General features: G+C 39.9%; 2 protein-coding genes across 2 annotated transcripts; both read left to right on the top strand.

The window, feature by feature from the left end:
* Positions 1 to 2,204: 2,204 nt before the first annotated feature.
* LOC128549990 (uncharacterized) lies at positions 2,205 to 10,576 on the top strand. Its single transcript, XM_053527805.1, has 4 exons — positions 2,205 to 2,234; positions 6,824 to 6,904; positions 9,530 to 9,745; positions 10,010 to 10,576. The coding sequence occupies exons 1-4, from the start codon at positions 2,205 to 2,207 to the stop codon at positions 10,247 to 10,249; spliced, it is 567 nt and encodes a 188-aa protein (XP_053383780.1). The 3' UTR covers positions 10,250 to 10,576.
* Positions 10,577 to 11,312: 736 nt separating this feature from the next.
* Positions 11,313 to 12,107, top strand: LOC128549989 (uncharacterized). Its single transcript, XM_053527804.1, has one exon. It carries the CDS (start codon positions 11,313 to 11,315, stop codon positions 12,105 to 12,107), a length of 795 nt encoding a protein of 264 aa, XP_053383779.1.
* The last annotated feature ends 2,422 nt before the right edge of the window (positions 12,108 to 14,529 follow it).

The following is a 14,529-nucleotide window of genomic DNA, read 5'->3' as shown; positions in this document are numbered from 1 at the left end:
AGTAACATAATATTTTCACACACTGATCATTTGTCAAAGAATAATAAATCCAGCAAGCGAATATAAAATGACTACACTGCTATGGTAGCAAATAGGGCATCATTATGGCCCACACAACACTTAGGTGACTAATCCTGTGCACTGAAACATGTGAAATTATGTCACTGATTAATCCAATTATTCATTGACAAAACGTCTAGGCGGTCGTCGTTTTCTTTGCGACCTTTGACGTGGTGCAAATACAGTATCTGCAGGTTTCGTCTGCGCCGGCTCATGACCACCTTGAACTACCCTGAACTTTGACACGTCTCGTGTAATTTCCTTTCCTCTGTGCTTGATTGTTAGCATTGAACCTTTCCTAGCAATGACAATGCCAGGTGTAGGGTCAAACATTGTCTCAAATTGTTACGTTGTTCTCGTTTTAGTAACACACGGTCTCCAATTTTCAATGCACTTGGCTGTGCTCTTCTGTTTTTGTTCCGCATAAAGTTTGTTTTTCGATTTTGACAGACTGTCCCTGTCACGAACATCTGTGTCTTGCTTTTCAAATGTCATTGATGGCAATTTCGTTTTTACTTTCCGATTGTACATTAATTCACTAGGAGCTTTTTGTGTTGAAGATTGTGGCGAATTGCGAAAATTCATTAGATATCTATTCAACGCTCTCTTATAATCTTGACCTGATGCTATGCGGTTTTAATTGATTTTTGCATGGTGCCATGAATCGCTCGACTATTGCATTTCCTTGTGGGTGCAATGGAGTAATTCGTTTATGTTTAAATCCCGACTTATCAGCATATTCTCTGAAAGTACGACTCTGAAATGGAGGTCCACTGTCCGTTCTCAATACGTCTGGATATCCAAATATCGAAAATATTGATTCCAAACGCGGTATGACAGTTTCTGCGGATGTTGACCTGACTCTCTCAACTATTGGAAAACGACTATAATCGCATATTACCACTAATAACAGGTACCCGTCCGGGAATGGTCCGCAGAAGTCACAACTGACTTCAGAAAACACATCTCGTGGCAGAGGTGTTGGTTTTATCGGATCTTGAGTACATCCTGGTGATGCAGCTTGGCACACAATGCATGATTTGCATGCTTCTTCAACCATTTTATCCATATGCGGGAACCAACAATATTCCCGAAGTAATCCTTTGCACTTTGATTGGCCTTGATGACCCTCGTGCGAAAGTAACACTGTTTGTTTTTGCAAAGTTTCTGGTATACAAGCTGTGTACCCCGTAACAACACATATCCTTCATCGGTATATGCAACTGCAAGTTCTTGATTCTTGTTTAAATTTTCGTATAACGAAAACTTTCATCGGATTGGCATTTCTGATTTTTCCAGTCATTTGTTTCTATTGCATTCTTGACACAACTTAATACACCAGTCTGATTTAGTAGCTTTTGCTACGTCTGATAGCTTCAATACATCTGGCAAAGTGTTATCAGTGATAAAACTGATATATTGTTCGGCTACTGTGTTGGTCGCGTGTCTCGCGTGCGGATGTCTGGAAAGATAATCTGAGATCATTAGACTACCTGGTCTATAAATCATCTGGAAATATACGTTAACAACTTCAAACGCCAACGTTCTAATCTTGGTGACTGTATATTCTTTACGTTGTTGAAAATTGATTGAAGTGCAGCGTGATCCGTTATCAATTTGAATTGCTTGCCGAATAAGTACAAATGAAAATGTTGAATCATGATAACAGCACTTAAAGCTTCTCTCTCTGTTTGCGAATAGCGCGCTTGTACTGAATTGTAAGCTTTGCTTCCATACGACACTATTTTTCCTTTCTGAATAAGTATTCCTGAACAGCCTACTGGGCTGCCGTCTACCCAGAGTTCAGTTTCTTTCCTCGGGTCAAAATACGTCATGACTTTGTCACTAGTCAATGCCTCTTTTAGTGAAGTGAACGATTTTTCCTGATCGTCATTCCATTCGAATTTTACTTCCTGATGAGTAAGTCGTCGTAATGGTTCCGTTAAAAACTGAATAGCCATCTATGAACTTAGACAAATAGTTTGTGAGACCAAGAAATGAACGGATTTCGGATACAGATTTTGGTCTGTCCATGTTTTTTACTGCATCTACCTTGTCAGGATCAGGTGAAATTCCCGATTCCGAAAACACGTATCCGTAGAATTTGATTTTTGATTGTCCGAACGAACATTTTTTCTTGTTCAATGTCAGGTTCCGTTCTTGAAGACGCTGAAGTAATGCTCGCAGATTGATATCATGTTCTTCCCCGCGTTTTGCCGTAGCATACGATATCGTCAGCAATGTTTAAACACGCCTGTCAGACCTTGAAGTGCTTGACGAAGCTCATTTTGGAACAGAATCGGTGCTGCTGACACTCCAAAATTTAAACGTTTATATCGAAAAAGTCCAACATGTGTCTGAAACGTTGTCATTGCACGTGATGACTCATCCAGTTCAATTTGATGGAATGCTTTGTACAGATCGAGACGTTGAAAACACTTTTGCGCCGTTCAACGTTAAGATTATATCATCCACCGTCGGACTAACATTTTTTTTCTGTTTTAATTGCGGTGTTGGCTTTCCTCATATCTATGCACAGCCTTACTTCTCTCGGTGAATTTGGTTTTGGAGCAGCTACCAGGTTCGATACCCATGGTGTTGGTACACCTTCCACCTTTTCAATAACATCCATATCCTCCAAACTTTTAAGTTCCTGCTCAACTTCTCACGAACATGAAATGGCACTCTCCTAGGAGGCTGAGCTACTGGCACAACACTTTCATCAATGTGAAACTTAACTTTTCTGTCTTTCAGACATCCTAACCCAGTGAAACTTGCGAGTATTCTTCGGGAAGTCCTTCATATTCGTCTTTGGTTTTTAACAATTGTATCTGCGGTAAAATCCAAGCTCTACTGACAGCTCATAACTAATTTAATGATTCTTTATTACCCGTAACGATATGGAAATCTCTGGTCACGAATTTTGAGTCCGACTCAACAAGCAAAGAACATTTACCTTGGAATGGCAGTGGAGACTTCTGTCCAAATGCGAACGCTTTCGTGGTCGCTTTCTTGATTTCCGGTGATTTTTTCATTTTCTTAAGGACAATTTCACTGACAATATTGATCGATGACCGCTATCAACCAAAACATTCACATCTACACCATTTAATTTTATTCTTTTCTTTGGCACTTTCTTTCTATCTAAACATGAATCCAAATAGCACATCACATTCATCTGAATTGCAATCCGTCGCGTATTCATCTGTTAAAATTTCTAAATCGGCTGTTCATCCTCGATCAATGTCACCCGCTTCTTACGTTTTCTACAAACAGATATATAATGGTTCTTCTTGTGGCAATAATTACATTCTGCTCCAAGCGCGGGGCAACGTGATATATGTGGGTATTTTCCTCCACAGTTACGACATTTCTTGCTAGTTTGTTGAGGACTGATTCGCCTTCCCGACGACAAGCCTGCTTGCGGTAAACCTTGATATGAACTAGAACGTTGTTGCGAACGTTGTGGTACGAATCCCTTTGATTTCCGACTAAAATGTGGATTGCTTTTTACACGCACTACCTGCTGACTACTAGTGTCCTTTGACATACTTGTTGCTTGAGTCTTCGAAATTTCCATTGTTCTCATCATTGTAAGTAAGTCATTAAGTGATTTTTCTGAATCTTGCAAACATCGCATTCTCATTTTTTGCGAAATAACACCCTGTATGATTTGGCTTTTTATTTCTGACTCAGTGTCCGAAAATTCACAGTTTTTAGCTTTTTGTCGTAATCTAGTCACATATTGGTCATCGTTTCACCGTGCAACTGTTTAATATTCCTGAATTCGAAAATTTCAAACTGAGTGTTTTTTCTAGGTTTGAAGTAGTTTGTAAGTCCAGCTTTTGTTTCATCGTAATTTTCACTCTCTCCATGTAGATTTAACGTATCATAAATGTCATATACATCATCTCCAGCATATATAGTGCAGTAACAGTGCCTTTTTCCTTTTCCTTGTATTTATACCTAGCCCAACAAATAAATTCTCCAGTTTATCTACATATTTGTCCCACCGAACACCTAGGGAATTTTCGTCAGCGTAAACATCAAATTTGGGAAACGCAGGTAAATTTTCCATTGTCACAAAATCACTTAATCCTCAGTTTTAAAATAATCCCATCCTCGTCGCCATTGTAATATATATCGTCATTGTAATATATATGTATTAATTTATTGAGATGGCTTATTGACACACAAACAGAACAAGACCCGAAGGATGGTTTATATATTTAATATGTGTGTTGCATCCAAAGTATAAACTCACACTCCCTCTATAGAAATATGTATATATCTTACATACAGAAACAATAATGGAATATGATATCATAGGCGGAGCTTAATCTATCTTGTAGACTTGCTTACTACAGTAGGTTTTAAGCTACTAACCCACACATTGCGGTGTCGAACATTACGGTTTATATCTTGTATGAAAAAAAAAAATCAAGTTTTTTAATTCCTGTAATTCTGGGAACTATAGGCTAGTCAACAATTATGTTTAAATGTATGAAACAGTTGCGGTATTTTGCCTTGCGGTGATACATTATTGTAAAAATTACAAGTCGCAGTGTGTAGGGCAATTGCTTTAATGTTGGTAACATATTTCATGAAGATACTTGACATCCCTTACAGAAGCAAGCCTCTGTGGCGTACATGCTGTGTATTTGCTGTGTATATGCCGCGAACACAGTAGTACGCTAGAGGAGTACATTTTACATACACCGCATGCCGCGTACATGCCGTGTACTATTTCGACAAGTACACAGCATGTACGCAGGAGGTCACTAGTACACTTCAAGTACGCCGCACAGACTCTGAAAATTTAAGGAGTACACTGCATGTACGCAGGAGGGACTTGTACGAGAAAATAGTACACTGCAAAGTACACAGCAGATACTTGAAATTTGTGCAGTACACTTCATATACGCGGGGAAAGACTTGTACAATTTCTTTTGGCATTTATACTTAGTTTTTTTTTTATAAGTTAAAGTCTGAAGTAAACTTCATATACGCAGGAGGGACTTCATGCAGGAAAGATTTGTACATTTTTTTTTTTTTGGAAGCAAGAACTTGATTTCCGAGTAACTTTTATCTTAATAGCATAGAATAGCTCAGATTACCGGTATTCTGAACAATAAAAATTCGCCAAACTATTTGCAATGTTCATTTGTGAAGCTTACATCTTATTGATTTCTGAGCTGCACCTTGCATGCAGTGTAAAAATATATTCTTTTTCATTTTGAATTAATCCTGGAGCTTTCTAACTTGGATAATTGAAAAGCCTTATTTGAACTTCGTTGCATTACATTTTGTAATACATGAAATAATTACCAAGATAATGCCTCAACAGCGCCTGAATGAGAAGAATTAATAGCTCTCACTGTTATTTGAATACTCTTAAGCAAAACACCACTCTATCATGTTTATATAAGGCTTTAATGCTCATTATGTTAACTCATTAAGGCCTCACCAAATTAAAAAGTTGTTCATCGGATTTGCCGCTCGTATATTTTCAGAACGTTTTTGGCTAATTGCGCTTGCCCCATTGGAAAAAATCAATCCAAAATTTTTTGGTGCGCTACTTTTTACAGACGTAAAAGTGTATAAATGCTTATATAATTCCAGTCTTAGATTGTTCTCAGATGGATTTTAATCAAAATAAATACATACTACGCACACATCGTCTATAATAAATCATAACACTTATATTTAGTTGCATTAAAGTTGTTTCCCCTTGATGCAGTTACGCCATTTTCTTCAAATGTTTACCAAATTACATGCTACAAAAATTGATTTATTTCATTGAAAAGTGGATGGAGAAAAGCATACTAATTTATTTGATAACATCAATCTACATTATATTGGTAAGGGTAAATACTTATTGATGCATGTCACTTATCTTTTTTCTGTTTTTTTTCTGTCCAAATGATCAGCATTTGCATACGAAAGTTGGTGGGGTAAGGAATTTACATTATCACAGCAGTTTCGCCACAAGAGTACACAGCATGTATGCAGCAGGAGTACACAGCATGTACGCCGCAGGACTCGGGCCAGGAGTACACAGCATGTACGCCGCAGGAGTACACAGCATGTACGCCGCAGGAGTACACAGCATGTACGCCGCAGGGGTAGTACACCGCAGGCTCATTTGCATGTGAAAAGTGTATGTGCCGCGTACATGCTGCGTACTATTCCTCGCATACTAAATTCCTCCAGCGTACATCCCGTGTACTATGTAGTCCACAGCATGTACGCAGCAAGTAGTACGCGGCAGAGCTCATTTGCATGTCAAAAGTGTACTACAAACGTACTATCGGTGTATGTGCGGTGTATATCCTGCGTACTATTGATTTCAGTACACATCATGTACGCATCATATACGCTGTATGTACACAGCAAGAGTACGCAGCAGGCCTTTTTCTTCTGTAAGGGATATACGTGTTATTTTGTGTTGCATTGTTAATACCAGAGTGAAACTAAACTATGTAAAAGGTACTTACTGTTAAAAGCGCTAAATTTGAAATTTTAATATTACAGGACAGCATCAGAGGCATATTCTTGATAATTAGTAGCAGCCTTACTTGTCTTAACATTTCCTTGACTTAAATTATCCCTGTCAAATTATGGGATTATATGTCCTATCTAACGGCAAAACTAAAGGCTGTTAAAGTGTTTTACTGATATTGAGGATCTGATTTTAAAAAAAGAAACTAATAAACTTGGGAGCCTAGCTTTCATTCGTAGATATGTTGTTGTTTTTTTTTAGGTAGGAAACTCCCTTGTCATGAGAGAAGTGATCAGAAAAAATGAGGACGGCCAATATTTAGTTGTAACAAGCGTTTCCAAGGTATTGATTGCATTGCCAATGTAAGTGCCAGAGCAGCACACAGCTGAAGGGGACCGCCTGGTCAACCCGCCGCCGGCTGAAAAAGTGGCAATTTCTGAAGCACTTAACTCACCTTTGAACAAGAGCTGTCTCCGTAGGATGACACATGCCCCCGATGGCACTTTGAATGAATATATAGTTATGGCCGATGTTAGAGTTTAGGACCTTTGACCTACGGAACTGGGTCTTGCACGCGACACGTCGTCTTACTGTGTCACACATTCATGCGTAATTATTTTAAAATCCATGCATGAATGACAAAGATATGGACCGGACACACCCATCAATGCACTATCATGAAAAATGACCTTTAACGTCTAAGTGTGACCTTGACCTTTGAGCTACGGACCTGGGTCTTGCGTGCGACACATCGTCTTACTGTGGTACACATTCATGCCAAGTTATTTGAAAATCCATCCATGGATGACAAAGATATGGACCAGACACGCCCATCAATGCACTATCTTTTAACGTCTAAGTGTGACCTTGACCTTTGAGCTACGGACCTGGGTCTTGCGCGCGACACGTCGTCTTACTGTGTCACACATTCATGCGTAATTATTTTAAAATCCATGCATGAATGACAAAGATATGGACCAGACACACCCATCAATGCACTATCATGAAAAATGACCTTTAACGTCTAAGTGTGACCTTGACCTTTGAGCTACGGACCTGGGTCTTGCGTGCGACACATCGTCTTACTGTGGTACACATTCATGCCAAGTTATTTGAAAATCCATCCATGGATGACAAAGATATGGACCAGACACGCCCATCAATGAACTATCTTTTAACGTCTAAGTGTGACCTTGACCTTTGAGCTACGGACCTGGGTCTTGCGCGCGACACGTCGTCTTACTGTGGTACGCATTCATGCCAAGTTATTTGAAAATCCATCCATCGATGACAAAGATATGGACCAGACACGCCCATCAATGCACTATCCTTTAATGTCTAAGTGTGACCTTGACCTTTGAGCTACGGACCTGGGTCTTGCGCGCGACATGTCATCTTACTGTGTCACACATTCAAGCCAAGTTATTTGAAAATCCATCCATCGATGACAAAGATATGGACCGGACACGCCCATCAATGCACTATCCTTTAATGTCTCAGTGTGACCTTGACCTTTGAGGTACAGACCTGGGTCTTGCGCGCGACACGTCGTCTTACTGTGGTACACATTCATGCCAAGTTATTTGAAAATCCATCCATCGATGACAAAGATATGGACCGGACACGAAAATTGTGGACAGACTGACAGACGGTTCAAAAACTATATGCCTCCCTTCGGGGGCATAAAAAGAACATGAGTATTAAAGGGAAAATCGTTCCGGTAAATATACATTTTGCTTGTTCTGTTAAAGCATTACTGTTGATAATATGACTTGTATATTTACATAAATACATGCTTGCAATTTTAACAAGAGCTGTCTCCATAGGATGACACATGCCCCCAATGGCACTTTGAATGAATAGTTATGGCTGATGTTAGAGTTTAGGACCTTTGACCTACGGACCTGGGTCTTGCGCAGAACACGTCGTCTTACTGTGCCACACATTCATGCGTAGTTATTTTAAAATCCATGCATGAATGACAAAGATATGGACCGGACACGCCCATCAATGCACTATCATGAAATATGACCTTTAACGTCTAAGTGTGACCTTGATCTTTGAGCTACAGACCTGGGTCTTGTGTGCGACATGTCGTCTTACTGTGGTACACATTCATGCCCAATGATTTTAAAATCCATGCACGAATGACAAAGATATGGACCGGACACGCCCAACTATCATGAAAAATGACCTTTAACTCCAAGTGTGACCTTGACCTTTGAGCTACGGACCTGGGTCTTCCGCACGACACGTCGTCTTACTGTGGTACACATTCATGCCGAGTTATTTGAAAATCCATCCATGGATGACAAAGATATGGACCGGACACGCCCAACTATCATGAAAAATGACCTTTAATGTCTAAGTGTGACCTTGACCTTTGAGCTACGGACCTGGGTCTTGTGCGCGACACGTCGTCTTACTGTGGTACACATTCATGCCAAGTTATTTGAAAATCCATCCATCGATGACAAAGATATGGACCGGACACGAAAATTGCGGACAGACTGACAGACCGACAGAATGACAGACTGTTCAAAAACTATATGCCTCCCTTCGGGAGCATAAAAAGAAGGTGTTTAGATACCGCTTTGTGTGCCAAAATTTGTTAATGTAAAAATTAAACACATGCATATGCAAAAGATATTCCATTTTGTGTACATATTTGGTAGATCAGTGTATGAGCATATTTCTGCACAATACACCATAAATATGCAGACTAACTCGAACATTGTCCACTTTTTTTGTTGATAATGATGATAGAAAATGCTAAAATCATTGTAGTTTTTTCAAATGTTGCTGGCTCTTCGCATTTTTTTTGTAATTTGTAGTAATTTGTAGCGGAATTACTGTTGGTGTTTAAAAATCTTGACAGTATTTTCACATTTGATGTTAATGAATTTTTGCCCTTGACAGTTTTAGAGTCTAAACTGCACTGCATTGACTGTACAAAATAAATTTTAGGAGGAGGAGCCAAGGACTGTTACGTGCAGAGGAGAGAAGGTGCCGATTAAGGTAGTCACAGTGGAGGATGGCTCTGGGAAAGCGAAGGTCTCCCTTTGGAGGGATAATTCAACTACTGAGGCGAGGCCAGGTGACAATGTCACCATAACAGATGTTGTTCTAAATATATACAATAATACAACCACTTTGAATACAACAGCAAAGTCTGAAGTTGTGGTATGTGTTTTGTTGTCAGTAACTCAAATAATGTTTCTTTATATTTTACAATTTAGCTTTAATAGAAAGCTATTTTATAACATAATTTGTCATAATACCATTAACAATAACACTTTTCAGTCATTTCAACTCAAATCAAAAGTATAAATTTTTCTATGTAGAGAAATGGTATTTAACAAAATATATTAGTTTCCTTCACAAAAACTTATTTATGCTCTTTTTTTCTTGTAGGCCTTCAGTATATTTCCATTTATATATTTACAGCCCTGTGAAGCCCCTACAGAGAAAAGATTATGTCATGTGGAAGCTATTGGATGTGAAGGTGGTGAAGCTGAACTTTTTCTGTGGGATGGGAGTTCTGTCAAGGTGCCTGCTGAACTACTACAGCAGGCATTGAGTCAGGATGGAGAAAGTGTCGATATTGAGATGGCAACCGTCAAAGGGCCAATCAAGCTGTCCGTTACATCAAAGGGGAGAGAAGTTACATCCATTACTAAGGAATGACTGTGTGTTTAGTGCATAGCTTTTAGCTCCTCCCACTATTTAGAGAATAGGGTGTTATTCTAGTCACCTCGGAGTCTGCATCAGCATGAGCTCTCTTGTTTGAGGTTTTCCTGCAATCTTTGTTGTTTTTTTTTTGTTGTTGGTTTTTTGTTAGTATTGCTTATGTCTAGAATTATGTAAATTTTTCAGAAGCTTTGTTTATAGACATATCTTTGTTACTTTAAAAGATGATGACTTGTTACATACATATTTCTATGTATTCATCATCTGCATGTGTGATTACAATCCCGATAACTGTTATTTTATTTTTGACAGAACTATGCCTCTTTCATACTTAAAAGTTTAGGCAGACTTTGCGTTCTGGACATAATTATATTGCAATATCTTTATTATCATCATTTGCATGCATGGTAAGAATCCCCACACCACTTTGTATTTTTGACCAAATTATCCCCCTTTAAAAACTTCAATTATTTGACAGACTTGTTTTCTGGACATAACATTGGTACTAGTGAATTGAAACTCAAAATATTTTTTACCAACATCATTATAACTCCTCCTATACTTTTTCTTTAACCCTCTCAGTAGTAGAGTCTTTTTATATCTTTCTTTTATAGTAGAGGTCTCTAATTGAGACATAAATTCATTTTTTCTGTCAAATTGCGGAGTAGTGGAGCGAACTGTCTTACAGACAGCTCTTGTTCACTCTCAGGATTGCCCATTATTATGGGTAGGAAGGGTTAAAACTTCATAACATTACGTTACAGTTATATACAGTATTGTTTTAATTATGAGGTTTGTTTTATTGACAGTTTCTGCACTTTTCCATATAACTGTATTTTTTTTTTGCTGAAAATTAATGCTTATTTAGAGTGTAGTGAAAAAGAGCCATTTTTTTCTCTGCTCAAGTACTTCACATTTTACTTTCAAATTTTTAAAATTGCCAACATTTTTATACACCTGAAGGCTGTATTATGTTTTGACGGTGGTGTCTGTCTGTAGCAATTTAGTGTCCGCTCTGTAACTCTTTAACCCCTTGAAAAATTTCAAAGAAACTTTACACATGTGTTCACCATGTGGAGGCAATGTGCAGATGCAAGAGAAGATAGAGCATTTACAAGCTGTAGGAAGACGAACTGGCCTGGAAGTGAACAGAAATAAGACAAAAAGCCTGCGGATCAATGCGGCCCAGGATACAGCTATCCTCATAGAAGGGGAACCTATAGAAGATGTACCCCAGTTCACATACCTCGGCAGTGAAGTCAGTAAGACAGGAGGCACAGAAGAAGATACAAGGTCCAGAATAGGAAAAGCTAGGTACGCTTTCATCACCTTAAAGCCAATCTGGGACAACAGGGTCATACACCTCCGGACAAAGATCAGACTGTTTAACACCAATGTTAAAACAGTTCTGTTATATGGCTCAGAGACCTGGAGACGCACAAAAGCACTAGACAAGAAACTCCAGGTCTTCATTAATACAAGCCTGAGAAGAATCCTCCGCATCAGATGGCCGGAACGATTCTCAAACCAGGAGTTGTGGCAAAGAACCAACCAAAGGCCAATTGCGGAAGAAATCCAGATGAAGAAATGGAGATGGATTGGCCACACCATTAGAAGAGGCCAATCATGCACAGCCCGTCATTCTCTGGACTGGAACCCGCAAGGAAGTTGCAGAAGAGGTCGTCCCGTGCAGACATGGCGGAGGACCCTAGACTCCGAGCTACGAAAAATCCAGATGTCTTGGGGAGAAGCTAAACAGGTTGCCATGGACCGTACCAGATGGAGAGCTGTTGTGAAGGCCCTATGTCCCTCCAGAGATGAAGATGACTTAGTAACTAAAGGATTTATTCCATAGAAAACATTAGAAAACTAAACAATTCTAAGGATATCCAACCAAAAATTCACAAGGGTGGCCACCTTCTAATTACAGACTTGCCAGAGGTTTATAAAAGTTACAAAGTGAACACCATATCAACATGTGCAGGATCAGTGTACGCAAATGGGGTTGTAGAAGCTCCTTTTATGGGTGTTGCTGAATCTATTGATAAAACTGAAACATATAGTTTCTTAACAATTAAATCCACAACAGTGGCTATTATGAAAACTGATGGACTTTTTTATGTATTTGATCCACACTCTAGAAGCAATGATGGCATGCTCGACCCAAATGGGACATCAGTACTCACACAGTTCATAGTAATTGTCAAGAACTGCTCGAGTTTGTAGAAAATCTGTGTTACAGTCTAGGTGGAAGCAATGGCCAAATAGTACCCTTTGAAATTACTCACATTAACATTGCCAATTCAAACACTGATTCCGACTCAGAAACTGATTTTGAAGAGTTTAGTGATCTAAGCGAAGGAGAATTCTCCTGCTTAATGTTCATTACAGAAGAAGGCTTAAGAGAAAAGATCAGAAAAATTGAAGAAAAGACATTTACAATCACAGACTCTGATTGAGAGTCAGTCATTTCTGCTAACATTAGTCATTATAGTACATGTAGTGATAGTGAAATATTTAATCAAGATTCATATACTTTGAGTAATAGTGATTTTGAAGACAATATTCCACTTGCAAGGCTTGTAGGTGTTTGTAAACCTGAGATTACAGAACCAGGTTCAGACAATTTCTCAGACATGGAAAGCTCTGGAAGTGAGTACCAGTTCACAGAATTTGAATGAAAAGTCCTTGATGAGAGTCTGTTTGAATCCGATTCTGATGTCTCAGTGAAAGATTTTGTAGCTAGCAATAACTCAAAACATGGTACAGGTAAATTGAGATTTAAAGGCAGAAAAAAGGAATACAAAAAGGTTAGAAGTAATAAGAAAAAAAGTATGGGATAAATTTAAGTTTTGGGGCCAATGAAGTTGTTGGACAGGTCACTGCTGATAACAGAGTTGGTGGACATGGCCCAGCATGTGAACTAGGAGCTGCATTCAATAAACGCTTGATGCCCCTGGTGATGTTTGAAGATGAGGAATGGTCACAGGTTACATCTGTATTAGTATCAGTTCATTCTTATAAGTGGTATTAATGCTAGACGAAACGGTCCCATTTTGTTAACCAAGAGATGGCCCATACAAAGCAACCTAAGTCCAAAATGAGGTCAAAGTCAAGGTCAAACTGAGGTCAGGTGATGTCTGAAGATGAGGAATGGTCACAGGTTTCATCTGCATTAGTATCAAGTCATTCTAGTAAGGGGTATGATGCTAGACGAAACGGTCCCATTTCGTTAACCTCACAGACTGAGGAACAAACGGACGGATAGGTCAATCACTATATGCCTCCCGCATCAGTAGTTGTCGGGGGCATAAAAAGGGAATGGCCTGTTAGGTGGACAGGGTGATGGCCCAGTAAATGAAAACAATGATACCCCAGAACCCAGTAGGTGGAAAGGGTGATAGCCCGGTAGGTAGTAAGGGGAATGCCCAAATATATGGACATGGGATTGGGTCAGGAGAGGTACATGGGGAAGCCCCAATAGGTGGACAAAGGGATGGCCAAATAGGTGGACATTGTGATGAGCTAGTAGGACAGGGAGACGGCCCAGTAGGTTACAGGCTGATGGCCCAGTAGGTGGGAATGGCCTGGCAGGGGACCAAAGGGATGACCCAGGAGAGGGACAGGGGGAAGCCCCAATAAGTGGACAAATGGATGACCAAATAGGACAGTGTGATGGCCGAGTAGAAGGCCAGGGAGATGGCCCAGTAGGTTTACAGGCTGATGGCCCAATAGGTGGGAATGGCCTGGCAGGGGACCAAAGGGATGACCCAGGAGAGGGACAGTGGGAAGCCCCAATAGGTGGACAAATGGATGACCAGATAGGTGGACACTGTGATGGCCCAGGGGGATGGTCCAGTAGGTTTACAGGGTGATGGCCCAATAGATGGGAATGGCCTGGCAGGGGGCCAAAGGGATGACCCAGGAGAGGGACAGGGGGAAGCCCAAACAGGTGGACTAATGGATGACCAAATAGGTGGACAGTGTGATGGTCCAGTAGGAGGACAGGGAGATGGCCCTGTAGGTTTACAGGTTGATGGCCCAGTAGGTGGGAATGGCCTGGCAAGGGACCAAAGGGATGACCCAAGAGAGGGACATGGGGAAGCCCCTATAGGTGGACAAATGGATGACCAAATAGGTGGACGGGGGATGCCCTAACCAAAGAAAACAGGGGGCGGAAAAGAGTTTGTAATGAACAAGAATGGGCCAGAAATGTTGCAAAAAGGTGTAAAACTCTGGAAAAAGAGTTCATAAATCATCTTTGCAAGACTAGGCCA

The sequence above is a fragment of the Mercenaria mercenaria genome, chromosome 17 (assembly GCF_021730395.1).
Source record: "Mercenaria mercenaria strain notata chromosome 17, MADL_Memer_1, whole genome shotgun sequence".
Classification (NCBI taxonomy): Eukaryota; Metazoa; Mollusca; class Bivalvia; order Venerida; family Veneridae; genus Mercenaria; species Mercenaria mercenaria.
Note: the sequence above shows the minus strand (reverse complement) of the source record. Positions and strands in the feature narration are given on the sequence as shown.

Excerpts from the sequence above, each read along its gene's own strand:
- LOC128549990 (XM_053527805.1), top strand. The coding sequence starts at position 2,205 with ATGTCAGGTTCCGTTCTTGAAGACGCTGAA. Across the intron at positions 2,235-6,823 it reads CCGTTCTTGAAGACGCTGAA|GTAGGAAACTCCCTTGTCAT; the intron begins GTAATGCTCGCA and ends GTTTTTTTTTAG. Across the intron at positions 6,905-9,529 it reads TTGTAACAAGCGTTTCCAAG|GAGGAGGAGCCAAGGACTGT; the intron begins GTATTGATTGCA and ends AATAAATTTTAG.
- LOC128549989 (XM_053527804.1), top strand. The coding sequence starts at position 11,313 with ATGTGTTCACCATGTGGAGGCAATGTGCAGATGCAAGAGAAGATAGAG.